Raw genomic sequence first — 25,451 nt, forward strand, 5'->3', positions numbered from 1 at the left:
AATTGATATGAGCCAAGAGATTGTTCCAGGGTCCATCAGTAGTTGTGTTGGTCACAAAATGACAATCAAACAATGTGCTTCTGAATCTGTGTGCAAAGTGCACACTTCTAACCTGTGAAGTCACACTGAACCAAAGGTTCAACAAACTCTAATGAACTCACTTCAGGAATAACAATGTCTTGAAACACAGCATTTTCCCTTTAAAGCCAAAGCACAAACTTTTTCAAGATATTTTTGAAACTAGTCGATGGTCAAAACCTCAATGGCCACTGTAGCGTAAGACATTCACCCAAACCAACGCCACTAAATACTGACGGTAGAGTGATTCTGATGGCTAGGAAGCAGCAGGCTGAACTCTGGCTTCAGACTTTCCACTTGGCCAACCACTTCCTTCAACCTAACTTTCATGTCTGGCTGCCTTATTTTCTTAGTTGGGCATTCCCCTGCCTGCCATCAGTCATCAAAAAGCAAAGGATGAACTCTCTCAATGGTGACAAAGAATGAGACAGAGCTATGCTCCTCCACCAATAAGGTGCCTACCCCTGCTGCCCTCCCCACACACCCTGCTCATTCCATTCTGGGTCTCAAGGAAGGGTTACTGAGGGGTGGGGGTGGGGTTTGCAATGTGCATATCCGAGAAAATGTAAATTAAGGCCACGAGAGCTGATTTCTCCAATCAAGGGAAGGGAGATTGGGAGGATGAGAGAAGATCTGAAGGCAGGGGAAGGAGCCACACCCACTGCTGGATTGACTTGTGGGGCCTGCCTAGAGCTGCCAAAGCTCAAGAACAAACCCAGGGTAGATGCTGGGGGTATGTCCTGCCCTGCCCTTCTCCCCAGGTATAGGCTGTTTCAACGTGACATTTATGATGTTGTGCATTTCTACTGAGCCTCACCTCTCTCTACTCCTCACATTAAAATACTGTTTTTCTGAGAACAAAAGGCATGCAGGTTTACTGTAGAAATTCTGAAACTAAAGAAAGCACAAAGAAAAATATTAATGAAGGCTGTAAATTTATTAACTCAGGGGAAAGATGGCTACCATTCTTGTGTTATTTTTTTTCTTTTGCAGTTTTTGGCCGGGGCTGGGTTTGAACCCTCCACCTCTGGCATATGGGGCCTACGCCCTACTCCTTTGAGCCACAGGCACCACCTCATTCTTGTGTATTTTTTAAAGTTTTTTTGGTGCCCTTGGTGGAGTGCCATGGCTTCATAGCTCACAGCAACCTCAAACTCTTGGAGTCAAGTGATTCCTTTGCCTCAACCTCCAGAGTAGCTGGGACTACAGGTGCCAGCCACAACACCTGGCTATTTTTAGAGATGGGGTCTCGCTCTTGCTGGGGCTGGTTTCGAAACTGAGCTCAAGTGATCTATCTCTTTCAACCTCCCAGAGTGAGCCACCACACCTGGCCTCTAAGTTTATTGATTTTTTTAAAAAAAGTAAGTTTGGGGCCAGGTGTGGTGGTTCATACCTGTAATCCAGCACTTTGGGAGCCCAAGGAGGAAGGATCACCTCAGGATAAGTGTTTCAGATGAGCCTGGACTAACACAGTGGAGACCCTGTCTCTAAAAGAAAACTTCTTTTTTAAATTAGCCAGCCCTGGTGGCATATGCCTGTAGTCCCTGCTACTTGGGAGGCTGAGGCAGGAGGATCACTTGAGCCCAGGAAATCAAGATTATAGGGGGCTAGGACTGTATCACTGCATTCCAACCTTCCAACCTGGGTGACAGATTGAGACCCTGTCTTAAAAAAAAAAAAAAAAAAAAAAGGTAAGATTGGGAACACAGCTACCATTTTGGTAGATTTTTCTACTTTTATTTTTAAACTTTTTTAGCAAAATTGGGATTTCAGTGTGAACACGTTTTTTTAACCTGCTTTTCCCACATATCCATATACTGCATGGAAATATTTCTCCACGTTAAACTGTCTTTTCTGAATATCTGCAACAACTGCATAGTCTATCCCATAATTTAACCTGCCCCTGGATGCTGAGCTTCCCTCAATCTTTGCTAATGCTGCCAACTAACACTGTAGGCAGTTTTGCAGTCCCCAGAATGTGCTGCTTGGCATGGTCATCTGGAGTGTGGGCCACTAAACACAGACCACAGGCCAGGTATGGTGGCTTACATCTGTAATTCTAGCACTCTGGTAGGCCGAGGTAGGTGGATCACTTAAGATCAGGAGTTCGAGACCAGCCTGAGCAAGGGCAAGACCCTGTCTCTATTAAAATTAGAAAAATTAGGTGGTGCATGTCGCTCAAGGAGTATGGCGCTGGCCCCATATACCAGAGGTGGCAGGTTCAAACCCAGCCCTGGCCAAAAACTGCAAAATGAATAAAATTAGAAAAATTAGCCAGGTGTTCTGGCAAGCGCCTATAGTCCCAGCTACTAGGGGTCTGAGACAGAAGGACTGCTTGAGTCCGGGAGCTTGAAGTTGCTGTGAGCTATGATGATGCCACTGAAACTCTAGCAGGGGTGACAAAGTGAGACTGTCTCAAAAACAAACAAAACAAAATAATAACACAGACTAAGTCCTAGGTCTTGGAGGCTGGGGTTATAACAGCCATACATGTGTCTTGTTGGGTGGGCAGAGAGGAGGGGAGTGCCCTCTTCTTCTTAACCCAGAGACTGGCCCAAGGAAAGCAAGGAGAAGCTCTGGCAGAAGGGACAGAAAGCAAAGAGGAGGGGGGGCTCCCTGATGCTCAATACTGTGGCCCCCAGAACTTAACAGCGCTGGAAACAAAGGCCATGCCCCCTGCAGTTGCCTGCATTCACCCGCCCCCCGTGCAAGGGCTTTCCCGGTGCCAGTGATGACCGCAAGGCAGCTGTGGTAGAAAGGAATAAGAACTGGGTTCCAATTCCAGGTTTGCTGTCCAGGACCAGCTAATAGGAATGAAACCATCTGCCCCGTAGGGTTAAATAATGAATGTCACGGTGCTAAGCACTGATCTGCTCGCAGGAATTAGGTGTTGAATTATGTTCTGCCCACTGCTGTCTAGCTGAGTCCACCTCTGCCTCCTATGGGACTCTATGACAATTTTTCAAAGTGCCTCAAATGCACCCTTCCCTCACCTCATGATTGGCACCAGAAGCACTCAGCCTGACCCACAGCATTCTGTGTCCCTAACCACCCTGCACCAAGCCCAGCCCTCACCTCAAGACAGAAAACCTACTTAGTGGTGACAGCAACCAGGAAGCAAAAGAACACTTTTATTCCATAGTTAACAACATGTTCCTAGTTCCTAACACCTCTACAGGTGACTCTGGAGGCCCTTTCCACTTGTCATGTCACGAGAAAGGCTCTCAAGGAGGGGAATAACAGCACAAAGGTTTGGGAAACTCTTCCTAGCTTCATGGAATTGCCACCTTTCTGACCTGTTCTCCCAAGCAGGTCCTTGGCGTCCCATTTTCTGTGGGCAGACATGGCAGCCTTCCCACTCATCTTCTGCCTATCATCCTGAAATACCTTCTTTGAGGCTGAGGTGAAGGTGCCACAGTTATCCCCAAATCACCAGTACAGGGTTGCTGGGCCCAAGTCAGCCCAGCTTGGTCCCAAGGCCACACAAAGCAGCATTACTACCTGAAGGATCTGAGGACCAATAGCACAAACAAAGCCAACCTCTGCTTCCTGCAGAGAAGCGCTGTGCTTGCCCACTCTGTTTCAGAGGAAGAAGTACCTTTCCTTTTACACACACAGGAATGGTTGGCTTCCATTGCTGACGTTATGTGTTACATAAAAAAATGTGTCTCCTTTGGAGCTTATGCCCCCAGGTCCAGTTCCCTTTGCTACTAAGTAGAATCCTGAGCTCTCTCTTGAGTTTTCTCCATCCAGATTACTTAACTGTGATCTTTACCCTGAGCTTCACAGACAGTGTGCTACCATGGGCTGGATGCATGGTGGTTGCATAGGCCAAAGGGCATCAGTGGGCCCTGGAGCCAGTGCACAGAGTTAACCTGGGTCTAACTACTTGTTCGTGCCTTTCCCAGCCTTTTGTATAATGGTCCCAAAACAGAGTGGGTAGATGGAATGGCCTGCCCAACCCAGACCACCCTGAAAGTGATGTGTTCACTCAGCCTGGCCAGCCCCAACACCAGGCTCTCACCTTGTGGGGACATGCTGAGCCTGACACAGCACCTTCCTGGGAAAGTGGGTCAAGGACCAGGTCAGAAGGCCCGAGTATCACAATAATAGGCCTAGGGGACCCAGGATCCAGTCCTAGCTCTAGTCTGTTTCAGAAGCAGCATGGGGGGAATTACAATATTCAAGGGCCCTGAATCTGTTTCCATGGACCTCAGGAGTCCACAGAGGGGCATCAGGGTAGCCTGTGAAGCTCTGAATTATAAGTGACATTTGGTGTGTTAGGAGGTCTACGGCTTGACAGGGACACAGGCCCCACTGCCCTGCCCCTGGGCCTCACATTCCGCACATTCTGTACAGGAGGAGAGGTATGGTTAAGTGACTACATGGATGTTCTATGATGCCAGGGAAGACATCTCTGATGCCACTCACACCAAGATGTCAGCAATAAAAAGTGATAGAACAGGATCTGTTTGTGAATCCAATTCCATCTTAATGTGTGTTTGGTCAAATTAGCAGACATGAAAACTGGCATTCAAAAAAGTTCTTAAATTTCTTTCTATTATAAAAGGGACTGGAGAAGGCCAGAGCAATACCTGGGGCAGTCAGAGCTAGGCTCCTGAATTATTCCAGCTGCTGTCACCCTGAATACTCAAACTGGCTGGGAAAGGGCTCAAAGTGAACCCTTGTTTCAATGTAGAAGTGCTGCCCTGAACCAGGCTCCCGAGACCAAGGGAGGACCTGGCAGACACGGGCAGACCACTGGGGTAGCATCAACTACTAGGATATGGAGGAGTTAAGTTCTTAAGCGACCTCAGAATTTAGCTAGTCCAGGAGGTAGGACCCACTTGTCTATGAGTCTTCCTTCCTAAGCCTCAGCTCCATGGATCTTCTACACCAGGACTTCTTTCAACTGGGCACAGGGAATCCCAACACAGCAGTCAGGTCATGAAGTGCTGTGCAGAGAGATGGACGGGCTGAGGCTGATAGAGAGGACGTCTTGGTACTGACCAATCAGTGGCACTGGGGAGCACCTTGCTCAGGTTGGTAGTGGCTCCTTGGGCTTGGGAAAGAAGAAGACAAAAGGAGACAAAACTAAGGAGGGGATTAAGAGGCAGGATGGGACAGGGGAGGAAAGCAAGGTCATAAGCCCCACTGTTCATGGGAAGCCAGCCTGGGAGCTGGAGAGTGAGGAGCAAACATGGGGGAGAGGGAAGCTCAGGGGATTGGGGCCCTATCAAAGTCTCATAAAAGCAAATAAAGAAGGACCTTCTGGCCCCAGCTTATGCCTTTTAGCCCCAACTGTGCTAATCCCTCTTCACCTGTCACCTCTCTCTAACACATGGGAACAAGCTGGCACAGTCTCAGAAACAGGATAAAAGTGGGGCCTATCTGTCATGTGGCAGGAGCCTGCAGAGAAATTGACAGGAGGAGCAGGTGGTCTCCTGGACTCTGGCTGTAAGTGGCAAGGGCCCTGCGGACTTAGTCTGTGTCTGACCTACCCTAGGACTGCTGGCAGACTCGTGTCCATTTTACACTTATACATCCCCAAGTCCTGCCTGCCTGCCACATGCTGGCTCTTAACCACGCCCTGAACTGTGCCTGGATTCGAGGGGCTTTCTGCCTGGTGCAGGCACAAACCAGACTCCCCCCCCAACACACACACTCAGAACTCAGAGACCTTGGGGCTCCCCCACAAGTGGCTTTTGAGGCACTGGGGTCAGGCCCAGCCCACCTCTCTGCCTCATCAGGGCCCGCCCTTCACTAGCGTCCAGTGGCCTCCTCACTGTCCATAGAGCGCTCCAGTCTCTCTCCCCTGGCCTTTCCTCTCCTGATGATCTTTCCAAGTCCCACTGCCTCTATGAACCCCACTAGGACAGAGAACAGAAGCCAGAGGCTCAAAGTTAAATGAACTGGGGCTAGGGTCTTAGCTGTGCCACTTAGGCAGCACCTACACCTTAGGACTCTGTTGCCAGGGTGCAACACACAGGGTGCCCCTGGTGAACTCAGGCTGCCTCCCCTCTGCTCAGGGTACACTTAGCACTTGGCTGGTCTGTTGTTTTTATTGCTTTATCTACTTTGTTTTCCCAGTTGGACCATAAAGTTCCCTAAAACATTTACATTATTTGCTTTTCTGATTTTATAACCATTCATAGTAGGAAATGGAGAAAATCTATTACACTCCAAAAAGTAAAATGAAGGCCCTTAGAGTCTTCCCGAGATAACACTGAAAACATTTTGGCTAACTCGCTTGCACCTTCTCTGCATCATATCATATTGCATGAATTTTTTAGTTTTGCTTTTCTTCACTTGACACTACAAGGCAAACATTTCCCCACGTCAGAAATTCCTTAAAAATGTGTTTTTTGCCAGGCACAGAGACTCAACTCTATAACCCCAGCTATAAGAGGCAGAAGGTGGGAGGATTGCTTGAAACCAGGAGTTTGATACCAGCCTGGCCCATATACTGAAACCCCATCTCTAAACAAACAAAACATATATGTATGTATTTTTAGAGACAAGGTCCTCTCTGTTGTCCAGCTGGAATGCAGTGGTGTAATCACAGTGTACTGCAGCCTTGAACTCCTGGGCTCAGGGGATACTCTCACCTTGGCCTCTCAAATAGCTAGGACTACAAGTACACATCACTATGCCAGCTAATTTTAAAAATGTTTTGTAGAGATACTGTCTTGCTATGTTGCCTAGGCTGGTGTCGAACTCCTGACCCCAAGGGATCCTTCTGCCTTGGCCTCCTAAAGTGCTGGGATTCTAGGCATGGAGTACCATGCCTAGCTAGGCAAAACAAGATTTTTTTTTAAAAATTCAAATACTTCAAAACAAGTTTTTCAACATTTGCCATAATGCTCCAGCATCAAGACCATTACCATCTATTCAATTAACACTTCTGTGAAGAAGGGAGGTCAAGCAGGGTCTTCAGATACCAAGGCCTACACCAGCATACTTGGAGCTACACATTTGCCAACCACTAATTACCTTCCTTCAATGTTGATTAAATGCATTTCTCCCCTTCTCCTAAGAAAACCCATTTTCTGTGGACAAGATTTGTGGTGCAAATGGAGCTAGCTATGATGCAGGAGCCAGCGTTGGTGGGCTGGGCAGCAGATGTGTGAGCCACATTCTACTGTCTGTCTCCACCCTCCCCCACCCACCACCTTGGGTCTGGTATCAGTCCCGTCAGCCTAGGGAGCATCTGGCAGCCCTGCTGCCTTGGCCCCTCCAAACTAAAGGCCCTTTCTGCCTATAGGCAAGAGAGCATGGATAGAGTTCAAGTTGCAATCCTGGCTTGTCAAGCTCAGTCATAACATCAGAAGAGGAAGACCGAGAGGAAGAGGATGTAGAGTCTCAACAAGGCAGGAACCTGGAGGCCTTCTTCAACTTTCAGAAGGGCTTAAATATGTTCTGTGTGGGGCGGCGCCTGTGGCTCAGTGAGTAGGGCGCCAGCCCCATATGCTGAGGGTGGCGGGTTCAAACCCAGCCCCGGCCAAACTGCAACCAAAAAATAGCCGGGCGTTGTGGCGGGCGCCTGTAGTCCCAGCTGCTCGGGAGGCTGAGGCAAGAGAATCGCGTAAGCCCAAGAGTTAAGAGGTTGCTGTGAGTCGTGTGACGCCACGGCACTCTACCCGAGGGCGGTACAGTGAGACTCTGTCTCTACAAAAAAAAAAAAAAAAAAATATGTTCTGTGTGGCCCCAAAAGGTAAACCAGGGATCAAAAGCTAGAAGCCAGAGAGAAACAGATTTTGATCAAAAATAAAGAATGCTTGAAGGGAGAGTATGGAGGGGAGAGGCAAAAACCTACCTAATGGGTAAAAGGAACACTGTTTGGGAGATGGGCACACCTATAGCCACAACTTAAGCATTACAAAAACGATCCATGTATCCCCTTAATATTTTGAAATTAAGAAAAAGAAAAGAAGGCAAGCAAGCCTGACATCAATGAGAGCAATGCAAAGAATGCAAGGAGTGTAGTGAATCCCTTGTCACTTAAAAAAATATCAGGCAGAAAGGCTATTAGATCAGATGATATTAAAGTCCCTTCTATCCTGAGTGAGCTGTGTGGCACTCCCAAACTCCCTGCACTCCTCGCCAATAACTCACAGGAGCGTGTGGAAATCTCATTGCAGCACCTTGTCTGTGAAACAGCCTCACTTTCCAGATGTTCCTAGCACATCTCAAGCCTCACTTCCTGGGAACTACTTGTACATCTTGTAGAAGACTCTCCAGGCATTTTAGAACCAAAAGAAACATTTGTAGCCTTTTGAAAACCAAACCGCATGGGATGCAGTTAATGTGATATAAGTTATACTTTATGCAACAACAGTGTTTCAGTAATGAAAATGCTCCCTCTTCCTGTGTTTTCTTCTTCTTTTCTGGTTGTTAGAACCTAATTAGATTTACAGCACATCTGGCCATTCATGTGCATTACCCAAGATGCCATGTAGGGCTGTTCAGGCCACTCAGGGTATCCGAAGTGACAAGCTCAACTGAGGTGCCCTCAGCAGGCCATCCACCGAACGGAGAAATGCCCTGGAACGACAGAGTTGCTGGCCTCCGTTGATGAAGAAGGTTCTTTGAGTGCAGGAACAGACACATTCTACCAGGCACCTTGTGCTGCGGGCAGATTTCTGGCCCATGTCCACATTTACCCAAATGCTCACCAGGTCGCACTTTGGTCTGGGAGCTTAGGTAGAGGCAGCGAAACAGTGCTGGGGAGACTTGGGGCTATTCAAAGGGTGAGAACCTTACTCTTTCCAGTATCAGCAGAAGGAGGGGTGAGAAGTCAGGAGCTCAGCCTCTAAAATATTAACGTATAGAGAGGGGAGATTCTGTGGTCCAAGACCACCCCCACTTGCCTATCTGTTGGCCAGTCTGATAGAGGGGTGAGCTAAGACAAGCAAAGCCTCTGAACCCTCAGAGCCAGAGGCCAACCTGAGTCCCCACCCACTGCCTGAGCTCCCCACCCCCAAATACTGGGTTTGTCACCCTTCCCCAAGGAAAGTGATGAGTCAGAGGTTAGGTCACAAGAACCGTAAATATATACTCAGTTTAACTTTTAAAAAGAAAGAAAAATAAATCACTTTTAAAAACTTATGATTTTTTAAAACTGAAAAATAACTGCTCTAAGGCTAGTTTGACAGAGGGATTGTTGCAGAGGTCACTGCCTGCCCTGCAGATGGAGATGGGTCTAGATGAGCTGGGTTATCCTAGCCAGTATCCCTCCTGCAAGACTCAGGCCAGCTTTCCGGGCAGGCTGCTATCTGGAAGGCCCCTCACTGGAGAATAGAGAGCAGGCAGTGGAAGTTCTGTATCTACTCTGACCACTGCCCTCAACTAACACAGCAGAGCAAAATGGGACAGGTTAGAGAGACCCACTTGAGAGAGAATGGTGACTCAGCATCCACTTAGGACCACATTCAGGAGACCAGAAGAGCAGGAAATAGGCCTTCAGAACATGAGGAGGAGCAGGGGCAGGCAGGGCTTGCTAAGTCAACACAAACCACACTTCCATGATGACTCATGAAATAGAGTGAGGTAAAGCACACAGGTGGTGTCATCTGCTCCCAGTACCCACACAGGAGACAGAGGCTGGGTAGCACTGTGGTTAGAGCATGATCCTAGATCCAAAGCACATTTCCACCCTGCCAATTACTGGCAGTGTGACCTCAAGGAAGCCACTTAACCGCTTTATACCTTCATCTGGAAAAGGGAGATGATGGTATTAGCACATACCTCAGGGCTGCTGGGAAGATGCAATGGGCTAATTCCTACAACCCACTAAGAACAGCGCCTAGCACACAGCGAGTACTAACAAGTGCCAGCTACCACGGGTTTTACCATGATGTCAAGTACCTGCCCTTAGGGTGCCCACCCACACTGGCTGTGAGGTGAGCCGAAGCCTGTGGCTCAGCCACTGCCCTGGCTGTGCTGCCACAGCCCAGCCCACATGGATGCAAAGGGCTGAGTCACTTTATGAAATGACAGAGGGAACACTGGTCTTAGCTGGGTCCCTACTCCACAAGGAACCACAAGAAAAACATCTTGGTTTTTCCTTTCCTTTTTTTTTGGACATCTGGCATTATCTAAAAGAGTACAGAAAAGCAAGCAATGCCAGGCATGGTGGCTCATTCCCACAATCCCAGTAACTCCAGTGCTTTGGGATGCCAAGATAGGAGAATTACTTAAGGCCAGGAGTTTGAGACCTGCCTGGGCAACATAGTGAGATCTTCATCTCTACAAACGGAAAAGAAAAGTAACCAATCCTTTAAACTAACAACTCAGCCTCTCTGGGCCTTCTTTGAGGCCGTGAGTATATAAAGCTCTATAGCTCTGGTCTCAGCCCCAGGCATTTGACCTTGGCTGGGCAGGGAGAAGGCCTTTGTGCTGGAAATAAGATTCCTTGCTACAGTGAAAACTGACTTGACTACATACCCTGTCTCTGCGAAAATAAGACAGTGTCTTATTTTAAGGTGTGCTCCCAAAGATGTACTAGGTCTTATTTTCAGGGTACATCTTATCTTTTCTGTAAGTAGGTCTTATTTTCGGGGAAACAGGGTAGTTTTGGGAAATAAAGGAAACTCTTGGCATCTGGCCTTAATGGGATATGGAGCCACAGCAGGGAACCTGATGTCCTGGCCACCAAAACTCCTGGTGTCTGGCTTTGAACAAGCTGTCCTTTATAACTCACTGTACAGCACACGGTCTGAAGCCTGAGAGGGAGACTGGGGGGGCGGGGTGGGGGACCAAGGTCCGACTCAGGGGCCCTCCTTCCCAGGATGCAGATCTGTACAGAGCTCTCCTTCTGGAACTGCTTCTGGGGCAAAGGGAGAGAGAGGCAGAGCTTGGAAAGAAGGCACATGACACACAACTGACTTCCCGGTATCTGAGTGACCTCAGTTGGCTCTTCTTCGGGGTATGAGTCTACATACTGTTGCAAACTCCAGCAGAGCAAGAGGGAGCCAGGGAGGCACATGTCCACTCAGCAACGCTGAGCCGCGGGCACTTACCAGGAAGTGGACATCATCAAAGCCATTTAGAAGCAACCTGCTCTCATATTGCTGCAGTCCAATCGACTCCAGCCACTCCCCGACACTCTGCTCCAGAGTCCGCGAACCTGACGAGAGAGGAATCGGCAGACGCTTGAAAAGGGAAAAACCATTAAGGCGGTAGCAGCGGCACTCAGAGGAAGACAGATGGCATTGCCACATCATAGTCATTACCATAAAGCAGCCAAACTATATACAAGAGACCAGAGAGCAGCCGACACGCAGCTCCTCTTCTGTGTACAGGCCAAGGGCAGGACTGCCTGGTGCTGCCACACAGCCCAGTCTCAGGTGGCAGCTGCCCACTCACACCCCCTTGGTCTGAGCTGCTCCAGGGCCACGGTGGCACATGCACGATCTCTGCTCACAGGTCAGGGGGAAACCAGACCCCAACAGTCTCTAGGTCAACTCCTCATCAGAGTTCACACTGAGGTATTTCAGAAAGTCTGTCCCCACAGGCGCTAAAGGGGGCCGGGAGGTGCCTAAGAGCCCGCAAGCCCCGCCGCTCCTCTCATCCATGCAACTTCTGAGCCCCTGCAGGGCTGTGGCGAGGGGCAGCTCTGAGACCTTCCGTAGCACACACCGGTCAGGAAAGGGCACACATCTCCATGCAGCGGAGGGGCACAGGCACACACCAAGGATTCCAGGAGGGAAGCAGCGGTGGCTGTTCACGGGGACCCAGCACATGCAACACAAGCAGCACAGAACACGGCAGGGGAGAAAAGGGACTTTTACTTGTTTTCCCCCAGCAGTCCCGGAATAAGCAAACCATGGCCACGGGCCCTTTGTGCTCAGAGGCTCAAGGCAGCAAGGGGCGAAGTGGGGAGCATGGGCCAGAGCTCGGGAGTCAGGCTCAGGTGAGGTTCCGCAGGGACGGCAATATCGCATTCCGCCAGGCTGCGTGGCCAGTGGGCTGGGAGCTCCATCCACAGCTAGACTCTGGCAGCTGGTGAGCAGGGTGTCTCCTGGGCCAGCATGCTGTCTGGAGGGCTGCCTTCCTGGGCTGGGCTGCTTCTCACAGGCTGGGCATTCATGGTCCCCTTCTAATAGTGGCTGCTCCTATGACTTGCGTGCCTGCTCTGGTGGAAAGCAGGCAGGCAAATTCAGTTCTTGGCTAAAGAAGACAAAATCCAACCAGATAACAGAGAGAAAAAGGAAGTGGTCCTCTGTCAGCTGAGCTGTGGCAGCTTAAGTCTATTCACGTTCAGAGGTGTTTCCTCTTGGCTGAGTGATAAAGACAGCAACAGTCTTTCTAGGGTCTCCAGATCTCAATGTTCTCTAAGGATGCGTGGGGAAGGGAGGACATTTATTTGCCATGCTCCTTGGTCAGGACAAGAATTGTGACGGTGCAGGGAGGACAAAAGTTCAGCTTTTCGTGGCAGACCTTGATGTTCTAAAGCTGAATGCCTTAAACTTCATCTACTCATCTAGTTCTTATGAGCCAGAACAGAAAAAAACAAACAAACAAACAAAAAAAACAAAAACAGAAAAGGAAGAAAGAGAGGTGCAAGGGAAGAAAAAGAAAACCAACTATAAAAACATCACCTCCAATGAATTCTTGACGCGGTGAAAGTCATTCTGCCGTTCCCAGGCACATTTTGCCCCTTGGGGCAGGACAATGTCAACTTGCTTGTTTATTTAAGAGACCCTGGTAACCAACTGTGCCAGCTTCCACCTCTGTCCTCTGTCCTCTGCAGCACAGATGGTGGTCAGGGACCTGCGAGGCCTCTCGGATGCATGCTGCAGCTGCACTCCAAGACGCCGAGTCTTGGGGGTACATGGAGCTCCCTTGTCCTTGAATGGGGAAGTCTGCTCCAGGAACCTAAACGGCAGGCTTCTGTGTGCCCATGAAGTCAAATGTCCCAAGTTGCTGATTCATTCCTGTTTGTAATCCCCCAGCTGGGCAGCTGTGATTGTCCGTGCTGCCGATGAATCTGTGCCCTCACAGAGCTGCAGCAGAATGCTTTGTCTAAGGCTCCTGGGCTCCTTGCTGCCTGCTGCCGGCTCCACAGTCCTTGCTCACTCCCATAATGTCTGGCCCTCCCCTTCCTCCCCACATCCTCACCCTCCCCTCTTCCAAGCTCAGGAAAATACATCAAGGATCGGACATCACATTGGAGCAGAAGCTGCTGCTGTTGCTGAGGGAGAAGGAGATAGCAGCTCTAGCATCAGAGCAACATGACAGATTTCCCAGTATCTGATGTTGGCTGACACAAATGCACATGAAAGGTGGAGATGTGGAACTTTACCTCCAGCACAAGGGGCTGGAAACAGCTTCTCAGGAAGAGTAGAGAGAGATCACTCCTATAGCTTTGGTCGATGGTTTCTAGGACAGCCAGGAGAAGGGAGAGAGGGTACAGCCCGCAGGTAAGTGACCCCCCACCCCCACTTCAGGAATAATCATGCTTCTCATCACAAAAACAGGGATGAAATAAGGATGCTCCCCTTGATGCTCCTTAGGTGGGCATACCAAAAGACCGGGACAGATCTCTCTTTGGGCCTGTTAGTGCCCAGGAGGAAAGCATCATGCTCAGAGCAGGCATCTGGAGGAGGCACAGTCAAGGACAGAGGAAGACAGGACAAAATCCCAAGTACAGTTGCAGAGGGACTAAAAAGGCAATATGGGCACAGAGACAAACATCCAGAAAACAAATGTCACCCTCTCAATATGCTCAGAGATCCCTGCACCCCACCAGGCTGCACACAGATGGGCATTGGCAGAGAGGGCTCTGTGAACAGGGAGATCAAACCTCTGAAGGATCCTGCATTTAACAGCTACTCAACACCTAAAATGAGCTGGCTTTAGCAAAAGAAAGCCAAGCAAGCTCTCTCCTGCTTGACAGAGAGTGCCTTTGTTGAAAGAAGCCAGAGTCACTAGGCCAGTGGGAACATTTACCCTCTTGGACTCCTGAGAGTGGGAGTTGGCAGAAGGATAAGTTAGTTGTAGAACACATTGGGGATTTAGGCAGCTAGATCCAGGGCCGGCGGCCCAAAGGCCCATGGTCCCCAAATAGGACTGAGACTCCAATGCCGTGGTCTGGCCTTTTGGTGGGGATCCTCTGAAAAACCAGTCACACTACGCAGTGTCAAGCTCAGTGCAGGACTGCTGCCAGAGGGCCTAGGTTGCCAATCCTAGAGCCTAGGTCTATGCTCCTCAATTTCGAAAGCTGAAGATGGTGTTTGCTGAGGTCCTGGGAAAAACCCCTCTGACCCATCAGGATTCCTGGGTGGGCCTGAGCCTACCCTCTTCATGCATCACCTGCTGGCAGTGGTACAGACACAATGAATGACCTGGCTCTGCAGCATGGGTGGATGAACATTCCACTAGGTAGCCACCTGCATGTGACTGCTTTTGACTTTCCTAAGTGGAGGGATGAAGGAGTGTTAAAAAAATGAATACTAAAACAAGACTGTGTGTTGAGACCCAGAAACCCAAGGGTATAGAGGGCATGCTTCTTGCCATATACGTGGGCTCAGGGGTGAAGAACTGGTGGGTGGGACCACAATGGCAAGGGCTCCTCCCAAGGTGCTGCCATATGCCTTGATGTATCAAATCCAAGATGGAATGGCCTGCTCTGCCTCAAAGTTCTCAAGTATATACAAGTGATTTTGGCTCCTGCTCTGTGGACACAGAGGGGAATAGGATAGCAGAAAGTGGCCTCAACTGGACTGACTACCATATGCCTTGATGTATCAAATCCAAGATGGAATGGCCTGCTCTGACTCAAAGTTCTCAAGTATATACAAGTGATTTTGGCTCCTGCTCTGTGGACACAGAGGGGAATAGGATAGCAGAAAGTGGCCTCAACTGGACTGACTACCACTGATGCCATCCCTGACTGTCCCCAAACACAGCTGTGAAAATGGCAACAGTATCTTAGTTGAACATCTATTCCCCCCAAATACCAGGCCCTTGGAAAAGCCTGTGAACTACAACAGAGTATGAGATTGCTCCGATGAGCATAAGCAATTGCCTGGAAACAGATCCAGATGAGCCACCTCTGCAGATGCTAATATAATAACTTAAGACTGACAAGGATGGACCAAACCCAGCTCTGCCCACTCTGCTAGAACCCAGGGAAATACAGCTGCTGGAAGGAAGGTGGCTCTAGGTTTCTTAATATGAATAATGATTTCATGGGCAAAACTGAGCTTAGCTACTATTTAACTCACTTCTTTAACTCAAATATTTGAATATATTACTCATTCACAGGTTGGTACTATTATCCACAGGTTGTGGATGGTAACTGGGGTTGGGAGGGGTGTCAGAGATGTAAAATAACTTGCAAGACATATATGTATCTAGAACCAGGATTTGAACCAAGGGCTGGGTTCAAAGAGCCCAGGCCCTCCCTGCCAAGTCCCTCGTCTCAGCAGCTCATCCCCTCCCTAATGTGCACACTCGCGCCCACCCACTGGACTTTCGGCTAGGCCTACAGAAGCCCAGGGAGGCACTGAAGGACGGTTCCACTCAGAGCTGATGGGTCAATCCTGGATGGAGCTTCTCAAGTGAGCAAGGAATTCCTCTCCTTCAGCACACCAGAGGCATGGGGAGAGAAGCCATGGGCTGCCTTTAGCCTGGATGCCAGGAGTGTCTTCAGTAGCTGAGGAAGGGGGTTGGGAAGCCCCTTAAGAACACCATCTGAGAATTTAACACAGTACCATCTTATTCTCAGGGAAAACAGCTCAGATGGCTTCCCCATCCCCCATTTCAAAGAAAATAAAGGCAGACCTCATTCTTAGGGCTTAGAAATGAAAAGAATGACCTAAGTAGCAGTGATACAGAGTAAAAATGACAAGTGATTAACTTGACTGAGAAACAAAGAAACAGACACAAAGAGGAAAGGGGAGCCTCCAGGTGGCTGAAGGTGTGCTTCTTAAGTTTGAGACCACGGCTCTCACCTAGTGCTTTGCCACTGCTAGCTATTAGGACAGCGAGAGCCACGTTCTCCTGAAGAGTTAATGCCAGAGCCACCTTGGAAGCTGGGAATACCAACACAGAGGTGCACTCCAATTTAAGCCAATCTGAGAAAGCCTACATTTATAGAAATAATGAATAAATGACAATTGTTCATTTAAAAAAATTTTCCTAATAGGCAGCCTGAAACTCGTTTGTATCCTTCCCCAAAATATGGAAAAGGAGTGAGGGCTTCAAGGAGTGTTACCTAGATTTAGGAGGCTCTGAACAGTAAGAGCATGAGGTGATCTGAGGCTATCCCCACTCCAAATGTTTGCCTCCTGTGTTAGATGAAGAGCTGAGCCAGACAGGAGACAGAGGTCTGTGTCCCATGAGGAAAATGGCTGCTTGGTACAATACCTGAGATCTTCTGCTGTTCCTGAGAAAAGTCAATCCCTTCGCCAATAGAACTCATGATTTTCTCAATCTGAAATGGAAGAAAGGAACAAAGAGGAGAGACAGTCAGGCTTGGGGGTTGCCAGCTCATCATGAGTGCCACCGAGGCTGACCTCCAGGTCTCTTTCACAAAATTCTCAGGTCCACCACCAACTTGTAAGATATCAGAACGCCCTGCTGTTCACATCCAGAAAAGCTCTTCTCTGGCCTTGGCCCAGACAGCTGAAGAATTGCTCTATAGAGTGAGATGGTGACAGTCTGGGCTTTGCAGCCAGAAATGCCAAAAAGCCCCTCTTTCAAGGCATTTCTACATCAACCCCCAATATCTGTTTCCTCAAGATCTAGCAGAGACTGGGGAAAGAGTGCAAAAGCAGGCCACACCTGTCCCATTTCACTAGTCACACCAGAATCCAAATTCCTGACAATAAAGATTTTTTGCCAGCTTTGTTCTGTACTATACCCTGAGTGTCTAGAGAAGCACCTGAAAAATCATAAGCATTTCACAGATACTGACACTGCATGATTACCGGCTCTTAATCAGGACAATTTCTAGAGCTGAGACAAGGAGGGCACCCACACACAGGAACCTCCTGGGAGCCAAGGAGAGGCAGGCATCTGACTCCGAATGAAGATCTTTTGCTCCCTGGAGGCTAGCAGACCTGGATGGAGCTCTGCATTCAGGGGTTAGAAGGGGCAGAAACACTTGCCATTCCTCTGGCCCACAGCAGAGAGAGCTAGTCTGTAAGCATTTAAATGTCTCCAGCATGGACTGCCTCTCCCAGCCACCTGGCTTTGGTCACCCACTCTGGGTCAGATCCAAGCCCCCACCCCAGGAAACCTGGCCAGAGGCAGGCAAGGCTCTCCCCACCTTCTCCTTTTTGGGTTGCAGTGATAATGAGCTCATTCACAGCACTTTTTCCAAAAAAAAAGAAAAGAGGACCTTTTGTACCAGGACTTGGATGCTTTTTCCTCTAAGTGCAAGTAAGGAACCTAGGTTTGACAATCAGAAAAACAATTTTGCAGCCAGCCTTCAGCTGGCAGACCAAGCTGCACATCTGACAGCCAGAAGACGAGCACAGAACAAGCACCACCTCTCCTGCTACAGCGGGGGGCTCAGGGAGGCATCCTCTGCCAGCCACAGAAATGACTGCTGGCTTAGGTTCTCATCTGCTTGCCTATCATCTCAGAAAGAAACATGACACATTTGACTATGAGGCAAGCTGAGGGTGTGCCTCTACTCAGTAGCCCCAGCTGCCCAGGGGCAGGCATCAAAGCAAGGGGTGGGCAGCACCAGAGCAGTGTCTAGAAGAAATGCTTCTCCCTCCCCACCACGTACTCCTTTCTTTGGCCCTGCCCCTTTTAAGGAGGCAGCATGGTACAACACAGGATTGGCCCAGACAGATGGGTGAGTACTCTGGCCCTCCCAAAGCCTCTGTTTTAAATGTATAAAAACATGGGTAGGGGCGGCGCCTGTGGCTCAGTGGGTAGGATGCCCATATACCGAAGGTGGTGGGTTCGAACCCGGCGGCGGCCAAACTGCAACAACAACAACAAAAACACAGGTAGATGCCACCTTCTATACAGGATAGAGTGGATTAAAGGACACCACATACATAAAGCATCTAGCCAAAGGTCTAGCTCACAGTAGGTGCTCAATAAAAGGCAAGTTTGCTTTCCACTTCCCTCTGCTTTCCTTTGACTGCTCTGGCCTAGTAAAACCTATTTTTAAAGATTTAAAAATATTTTTATTTACATTTATTTCTGAAAAGTAATATATCCAAATGATTCAAAATTCAAAAGATACAAAAGGTTATTTATTATTCTTCCTTACCTGTTTCCCAGGTGCCTAGTTCTTTTTTCTGGAGGCAACCAGTGAAACCATTTTTCATGTAATCTCTTAGATCTACTCCATTCACATGTAGTGTGAGAATCATCACTGCAAACATGATGAGGGTTGTAATCTAGCTTATTTTATTCACTATTCCACCTCCTGGACCTGGCTCATGGTAAAGATGCAGCCTACTGATGGAATAAATGAATGAAAGAAAATGTAGTTTTTATTTATTTATGGCTAGCACTGAAAAAGCTGTTCTCCAAGGCCATGCAGAGTTCCATGGATGGAAAGGGCTAAAATGGAGGGGTGATTCTAAGTTGTCCTTTGAAATAAAGTCAAGTCATCTACATTATATATTTTGTTATTATCACATCACTTAACACTCGAAGCCACAGCTGGTCAGTCCAGTCAACAACCCTGGCTGTACAATTTATGAAATTTTGCCAAAGGGCCTTTTGAAATCAGAGTAAACAGACACCCCTGCAGCTTTTCTGCTCCCCTCCTTCCTGCTTGCCTGCCCCAGGACTCACCCTCCTGTCAACTACAAGGGGCCAGCAGAGGCCCAGGTTTCCATGGGTGGGTATGGGAAGTGCTCCAGATTGCAGACCAGCTGGAAGATGCTAATGGACAAGCTCAGAATGACTGTACCCAAACTAGGAAGTATGTTTTATTTTTCTATGAGCTGCCATAGCTAAATCAAGCTGAGATGATTCTAGTCCACAGAGAAGCTCAGGGTACTCGGCAGTTTACTGACAGCTTGAAACCCAGAACTCCTTCCTCTCGGCGATTGGAACCTGCCTTGGTGGAAGTTCAGGGCCAAGAGACAGCACAGAGGCAGAGCCACCTGAGGCTGTGGAAATGGGCAGCAGCTGAAGCTCTTCTCACCTTGCCTCACCCTTGTGGCCCAGAAGCAGCAGGGAGGAAATATGATCATTTCTGTTCAGACACAGCAGGTATCATTCTGATCTACACACTTGGTGCAGTTTAACCATCCAGGCTTGAATTAAAAAAAACAATCTGACCAGGCTGCTTTTCCAGAAACATTCTGCATTTCAGGGAAAGACAGAGGCAGGTGGAATATAATGGAGGGGGGCAGTTTAGTGTTCTCTTCTTTTTCCAGGAAAGCCCTAGAAAAAGTGCTGTTGCTCAGGATAACAGGTGACATTTTTGGAGAGGGATGTGAAATGGCCATGCTTTAATACTGCACTTCGCATGAACTGCGAGAACTTGTATTTGTGTTTAAGGTCAGGACATGAAAATTAGCACAATAAACTCTTACATTCAAAAAGGTGTGGAAATGTTCCATTTTCAGAAAAGTATTCAGAATGAACCTATTTAGACTCCTCCTGCCCTGGGCTGGATAAAACATATTCCTCATATGGCAGAAAACAAAAACAAACACCAGAGATATTTCTGTTCAGGCCATCTGACATCTGCACTTTAGACCCCAGGATCCTGGATGTTCACAGCTGGCATGGGAGATGGGGCACGGAAGATTGTACATGTGGAGCAGCCTCCATGCTCCACTGCCAGGCTGCTGAGCCTCACAGATGACACTGGTCTATCCAATGAATACTAGGCATCAAGGAATGGGGAAGAAAACCTACTCCAAGTTTTGATGGGTCTTCTGTGTGCCAGAAAGTGTGCTAGACATAGGTAGTCTGTGAAGGGACCACCGGCTTTGGTGAAACTTGGCTCCAAGGCCCATGAGGAAACCCTCCAGGAAGTGCTATAAGTTAGAAGCAATAGCTATGTTTAGTGCTCTCAATTGGGACCCCATGTAGAAGAGGATAGGAAAGGAATTGCCTTCTTCCTACTTTCCTTTGGTGTGGTGGGACTCTGAGGGGTGATGCTTCTGCAATCCTCCAGCAACTGAGTTGGCACCTGACAAGAGACATTCCCTCTTTCTGCCTCCTCTGTCTGTACCCTAGCCACCCCCTCCCCTCCGTTGGAAAACATGCACCAGTCTCCTTGGGCCTGTCCCACGGGGCTGGAGACACACTCTAACTCTCCTCCTTCACTCCTGACACTTTTTACCTTAGTAGTCCAGAAACACACTCCATTTTGCACTGTTACTTTGCACCACACTTTACAGTATGGCCCAGAGACACTAGAAAACCATTAAGGATAAGAGACCCTGTTTCACACTGTGTTTCTTTTAGATCCCACCCTGCACCTGGTAAGAGCTGGCACACTGGAGATGTTGGGTAACAAACAGTAATAGATACCATTTATTAAATCCCCATGCTGGGCAGGTCACAAATACACAAGTCACTCTTACACTAACAGAGGAAGAGGGAAGGACGGATTTTAGGATGAGAAACTGAGTCTTAGCCCCCTCAGCCTCACCAGATGCTCTGTGCCCATCCCATCAGGTGACTGCTGACATCAAAACTGCTTCCTTAAGCTGTGCAAGGAGCCCTAAAGACTGCTGACAGCTGCACTCCCAGGCCCAGAAACTACATAAGAATTCATCACCATCTCTGTCCTCTGCCTCTGCGCGGCAGACAGGCTCTCAGCCTAGAGTGGGCTTTGATTCCACATGTGAAAAAGGGTCACTGACTGGGGTCTGGGTAATTTTTTTCCCTTCTCCCAGACTGAATCGCACAAGGCCTCAAAAAAGACAAAGACAGATTGAAGTAAATTATTTGTTCTGATTTTCTAACCTTGTCAACTGCTTTTAGGGGAGGGAGGCAGGATGGGGTGGTGGAGGGGGGAAGACACATGGCAGGGAATGAATAACTTATCTGCCAATGGCTCAGGGCTGTCCTTCCCAAGGCAGACCAGACTTGGCAGCTCCTCTAACAATGAATAACTTCTTTTCCATGGAGCAGGCTGTTAGTTACTGCTAGCTTTGCCTCATCATAGGAGATACTCAGACTGTTGCCATATTTATTGTTGTATCTGCGCCCGCCGCCCCCCCCACTGGAATCCCCTTTACATTTGTCACCTTCCTTTTCTATCCCCCTTTCTCTACTAGGCTAAGAGACAGCAGAACTTGTCTGTTTCAAGCCAGCTTTGTCCTTTGCTTGACAAAGCCTCCAATTAAAGCCTGGCCTTTGTGTTTGTCCCAAGATACACCTGTGAAAAGAGGAAAGCCAAGGACACTCAGGCTTTCTGATCCCTTCAGCCCTCCTCATTTTTATCTTTCCTATGCCTCTCAGTGATACTGGGTCTTCATCTGCCAAAGCACCTCATACTCTACAAGTGTTACTAGCTAACTCTTTTCCTGACTGAAAGGTTGTGGGGCTTAAGCCCCAAACCAGCAATCTGACAGAAAGGAAATACATGGACATGACATGAGCATGACAGAAAAGAAATACATAAAAACAATATTTGCTGAATGAATTTTTCATATCAGAACAGACTACTGTAATGGCACTCTTTTACTCAAAGTTCCAAGAAACTGCAAAAGAAAAAAGTTGGGAGACCTAGATTCCAATTAACTTTATTATTGCTTGCCATATAACTCAGGGTTATGTGCCAAGTACTGGCTTTAATAAGTGGGACAGAATCTAAAAGATTAATGAGGATTATGATTTTGGGTTCTAGTCCAATGTATGCAATCTACTTTGTTCCATGAGAAGAAGACATAGGGGTGGGGAGGTACATAAGCCTCAGAGAGGCAGCAGGTATCTAAACCACTGGGGTTTGGTTCTTCTTGCACCACCACCAACCTTCAAGTAACTTTCCCTTGGTCTAGCTCTTTCCTAATGTGAATTGCATTGCAGTGCACTGCACTATTAGTCTGGCTATGAATAAAACCAGCCCAAAGAACACACCCTAAACTCACACTGAGAATCAAGTTCTTTAGCAGTGTAGCCAGGGATCAGCCATCAGCTCCTCAGATTCTACAGAGGAATACCTATCTTGTAATATCAGGGTAGTCAGGTATAGAATTTTGAGCAATAATTTAATTATAAATACTTAAGATTTTAAAAAATTGCATATGCTTAATACAAATACATTATCAGGATCCATTAGCTACCTTGAGATTTCTTTCAGTTTGCCCTTCCCAATTACCTCAACTTGTTAAATAGGAAGAAGGTGGATAAATGAGGTTGATGAAGTCCCCAGACTTCATTTTAAGGTACTAGTTGAACTCTTTGAGATGAGACTTATACAAAAAGAGCACACGCTGCACGGATTCTATGCACATGAAATTTTACCACAGGCAAAACTAATCTATAGTGGAAAAATAATAGAGAGGGTGCCAAGGGAGGGAGCTGGGTAAGGACTGATGGGGAAGGGCAAGAGGGAACTTTCAGGGATGTTGGTAATATTCTGTATCTTGGGAATCTGGGTTACACAAATGTATACATTTGTCAAAACTCATGGAATGACAGACTTAAGACTTACACATTTCACTTTGTATAAATTTTATCTCCCCTCTCCCCAAAAGCCTGTCTATAAATATTGAAAACTCTGGTTCAGGGGTCCTCAAACTTTTTAAACAGGGGGCCAGTTCACTGTCTCTCAGACCATTGGAGGGCCGGACTATAGTTAAAAAAACAAACAAACAAACTATAAACAAATTCCTATGCACACTGCACATATCCTATTTTGAAGTAAAAAAACAAAATGGGAACAAATATAATCACACCGCTGCATGTGGCCTGTGGGCCATAGTTTGAGGACCCCTGCTTCTAGTTAATGCACCAGGCTCATGCCTCTAATCCAAGCACTCTGGGAGGCTGAGGCAGGTGGATTGCTTGAGCTTAAGAGTTTGAGACCAGCCAGAGCAAGAGCGATACCCCCTCTTCTCTACTAAAAATAGAAAAACTAGCTGGGCATGGTGGCATATGCCTATAGTCCAGCTACTCAGAGGCTGAGGCAGGAGGACTGCTTGAGGCCAAGAATTTAAGGTTGCCATGAGCTATGAAAACACCACCACACTCTACCAAGGGCGACAGAGAGAGACACTATCTCACAAAAAACTAACAAATTAAAAAAACCTCTAGTTAATGATATATATGTGCTAAAGTGTTTAGGGATAAAATGTACTGGTTTTTGCAACTTACTGCCTTTTCCACAAAAAATTAACATGGGGGGTTGGGCATGGTGACTCACGCCTGTAATCCTAGCACTCTGGGAGGCTGAGGTGGGTGGACAGTCTGAACTCACTGGTTCGAGACCAGCCTGAGCAAAAGCGAGACCCTATCTCTAAAAAAAATATCTGGGTGCTGTGGAGGGTGCCTGTAGTCCCAGCTACTTGGGAGGCTGAGACAAGAGAATTGCTTAGGCCCAAGAGTTTGAGGTTGCTGTGAGCTGTGATGCTATGGCACTCTACCGAGGGTGACAAATGAGACTGTCTCAAAAAAAAAAAAAAAAAAAAAAAAAATTAACATGAATTGCTAAGTGGACTGAGGGGTGGACAAATAAATAGATAAGATAAAGCAAATACAGCAAAATGCTAATTATAGAATCTAGGCCCTATGTCATAGATACACAGGCAATCGCTACTCATGTCTTTTAAGTTTTCTGTAGTTTCAAAATTCTCAGAATCAAATATTGGGGGAAAAGAGTCTCAAGATCATCAACACTGGCTTGGGTTTCATGTGTAATGAACTCTGCTCTACATGCTAATAAGCAAAGACATGCCCAATAGGGAAAGGAAACAGAGAAAGGAATGTGGGAAAGCTGACTTTACTATTGTTCCCTGTCACAAAGCTTTCTGGGTTAAGGACTCTCAGCACATCTTCAGTGCTGTGATGTGGCTTTCTCTATTCTGGAACCCAGGCTGGAACCCAGGCTAACTCCAGTCTTGACAATCTGAAAACTCAATTATCAGCGTTCCCAAGGACAAGTAGACCTTGGGAAACAAGTTTGCAATAGTCACACTCAAAAGAAATCGATCCCCTCATCAGCCAGTTACTTTAGCACGGTAAGCATCACATTAGAATACTTAGATAAAATCCAGCATCCTTTTCTAATTAGAACACTGAGGAGTATAGGCATAGGTGGCACATTTCTGAAACTGATTGAAGCTATCTACGACAAACCCACAGCTTATATTCTATTGAATGGAGTAAAACTGAAAGCTTTTCCTCTTAGAACTGGAACCGGACAAGGTTGTCCTCTGTCACCATTACTTTTCAACATAGAGCTGGAAGTTCTAGCCAATACAATTAGACAAGACAAGGAAATAAAGGGAATCCAAATGGGAGCAGAGGAGGTCAAACTCTCCCTCTTTGCTGACGACATGATCTTATACTTAGAGAACCCCAAAGACTCAACCACAAGACTTCTGGAAGTCATCAAAAAATAAAGTAATGTCTCAGGATATAAAATCAATGTCTACAAGTCATTAGTCTTTGTATTCGCCAATAATAATCAAGATGAGAAGCTAATTAAAGACACAACTCCCTTCACCATAGTTTCAAAGAAAATGAAATACCTAGGAATATACCTAACAAAGGAGGTGAAGGACCTCTATAAAGAAAATTATGAAATCCTCAGAAAGGAAATAGCAGAGGATATTAACAAATGGAAGAACATACCATGCTCATGGCTGGGAAGAATCAACATTGTTAAAATGTCTATACTTCCCAAAGCAATCTACCTATTCAATGCCATTCCTATTAAAATACCAACATCGGGTGGCGCCTATGGCTCAGTTGGTAGGGAGCCGGCCCCATATACCGAGGGTGGCGGGTTCAAACCCGGCCCTGGCCAAACTGCAACCAAAAAATAGCCGGGCTTCGTGGTGGGCGCCTGTAGTCCCAGCTACTCGGGAGGCTGAGGCAAGAGAATCGCTTAAGCCCAGGAGTTGGAGGTTGCTGTGAGCTGGGTGAGGCCACGGCACTCTACTGAGGGCCATAAAGTGAGACTCTGTCTCTACAAAAAAAATAAAATACCAACATCGTACTTTCAAGATTTGGAAAAAATGATTCTGTGTTTTGTATGGAACCAGAAAAAAACCCATATAGCTAAAGGCAGTTCTTAGTAATAAAAATAAAGCTGGGGGCATCACCATACCATATTTTAGGGTGTACTACAAAGCCATTGTGGTCAAGACAGCATGGTACTGGCATAAAGATAGAGACATAGACACTTGGAATCGAATAGAAAACCTGGAAATAAAACTAACATCTTACAATCTTCGATAAACCAAACAAGAACTTACCTT

At 47.4% G+C, this 25,451-nt stretch overlaps 1 protein-coding gene across 11 annotated transcripts in view; it reads right to left on the reverse strand.

Moving 5' to 3' along the window:
• Positions 1-25,451, reverse strand: part of ANKS1A (ankyrin repeat and sterile alpha motif domain containing 1A) — a 230,548-nt gene that overhangs the window by 28,134 nt on the left and 176,963 nt on the right. For 10 of the 11 annotated variants that reach the window (XM_053603237.1, XM_053603236.1, XM_053603231.1 and 7 more), the window contains 2 exons: positions 16,453-16,519; positions 11,100-11,206 (listed from right to left, as the gene is read on the reverse strand). In XM_053603237.1, the coding sequence (XP_053459212.1) occupies positions 11,100-11,206; positions 16,453-16,519 (174 nt within the window). Of the gene's footprint in view, positions 1-11,099; positions 11,207-12,680; positions 13,172-16,452; positions 16,520-25,451 lie in introns of those variants that run through there. The other variant, XM_053603240.1, reaches the window with a different exon arrangement.

This window comes from Nycticebus coucang, chromosome 9, assembly GCF_027406575.1.
Source record: "Nycticebus coucang isolate mNycCou1 chromosome 9, mNycCou1.pri, whole genome shotgun sequence".
NCBI lineage: Eukaryota > Metazoa > Chordata > Mammalia > Primates > Lorisidae > Nycticebus > Nycticebus coucang.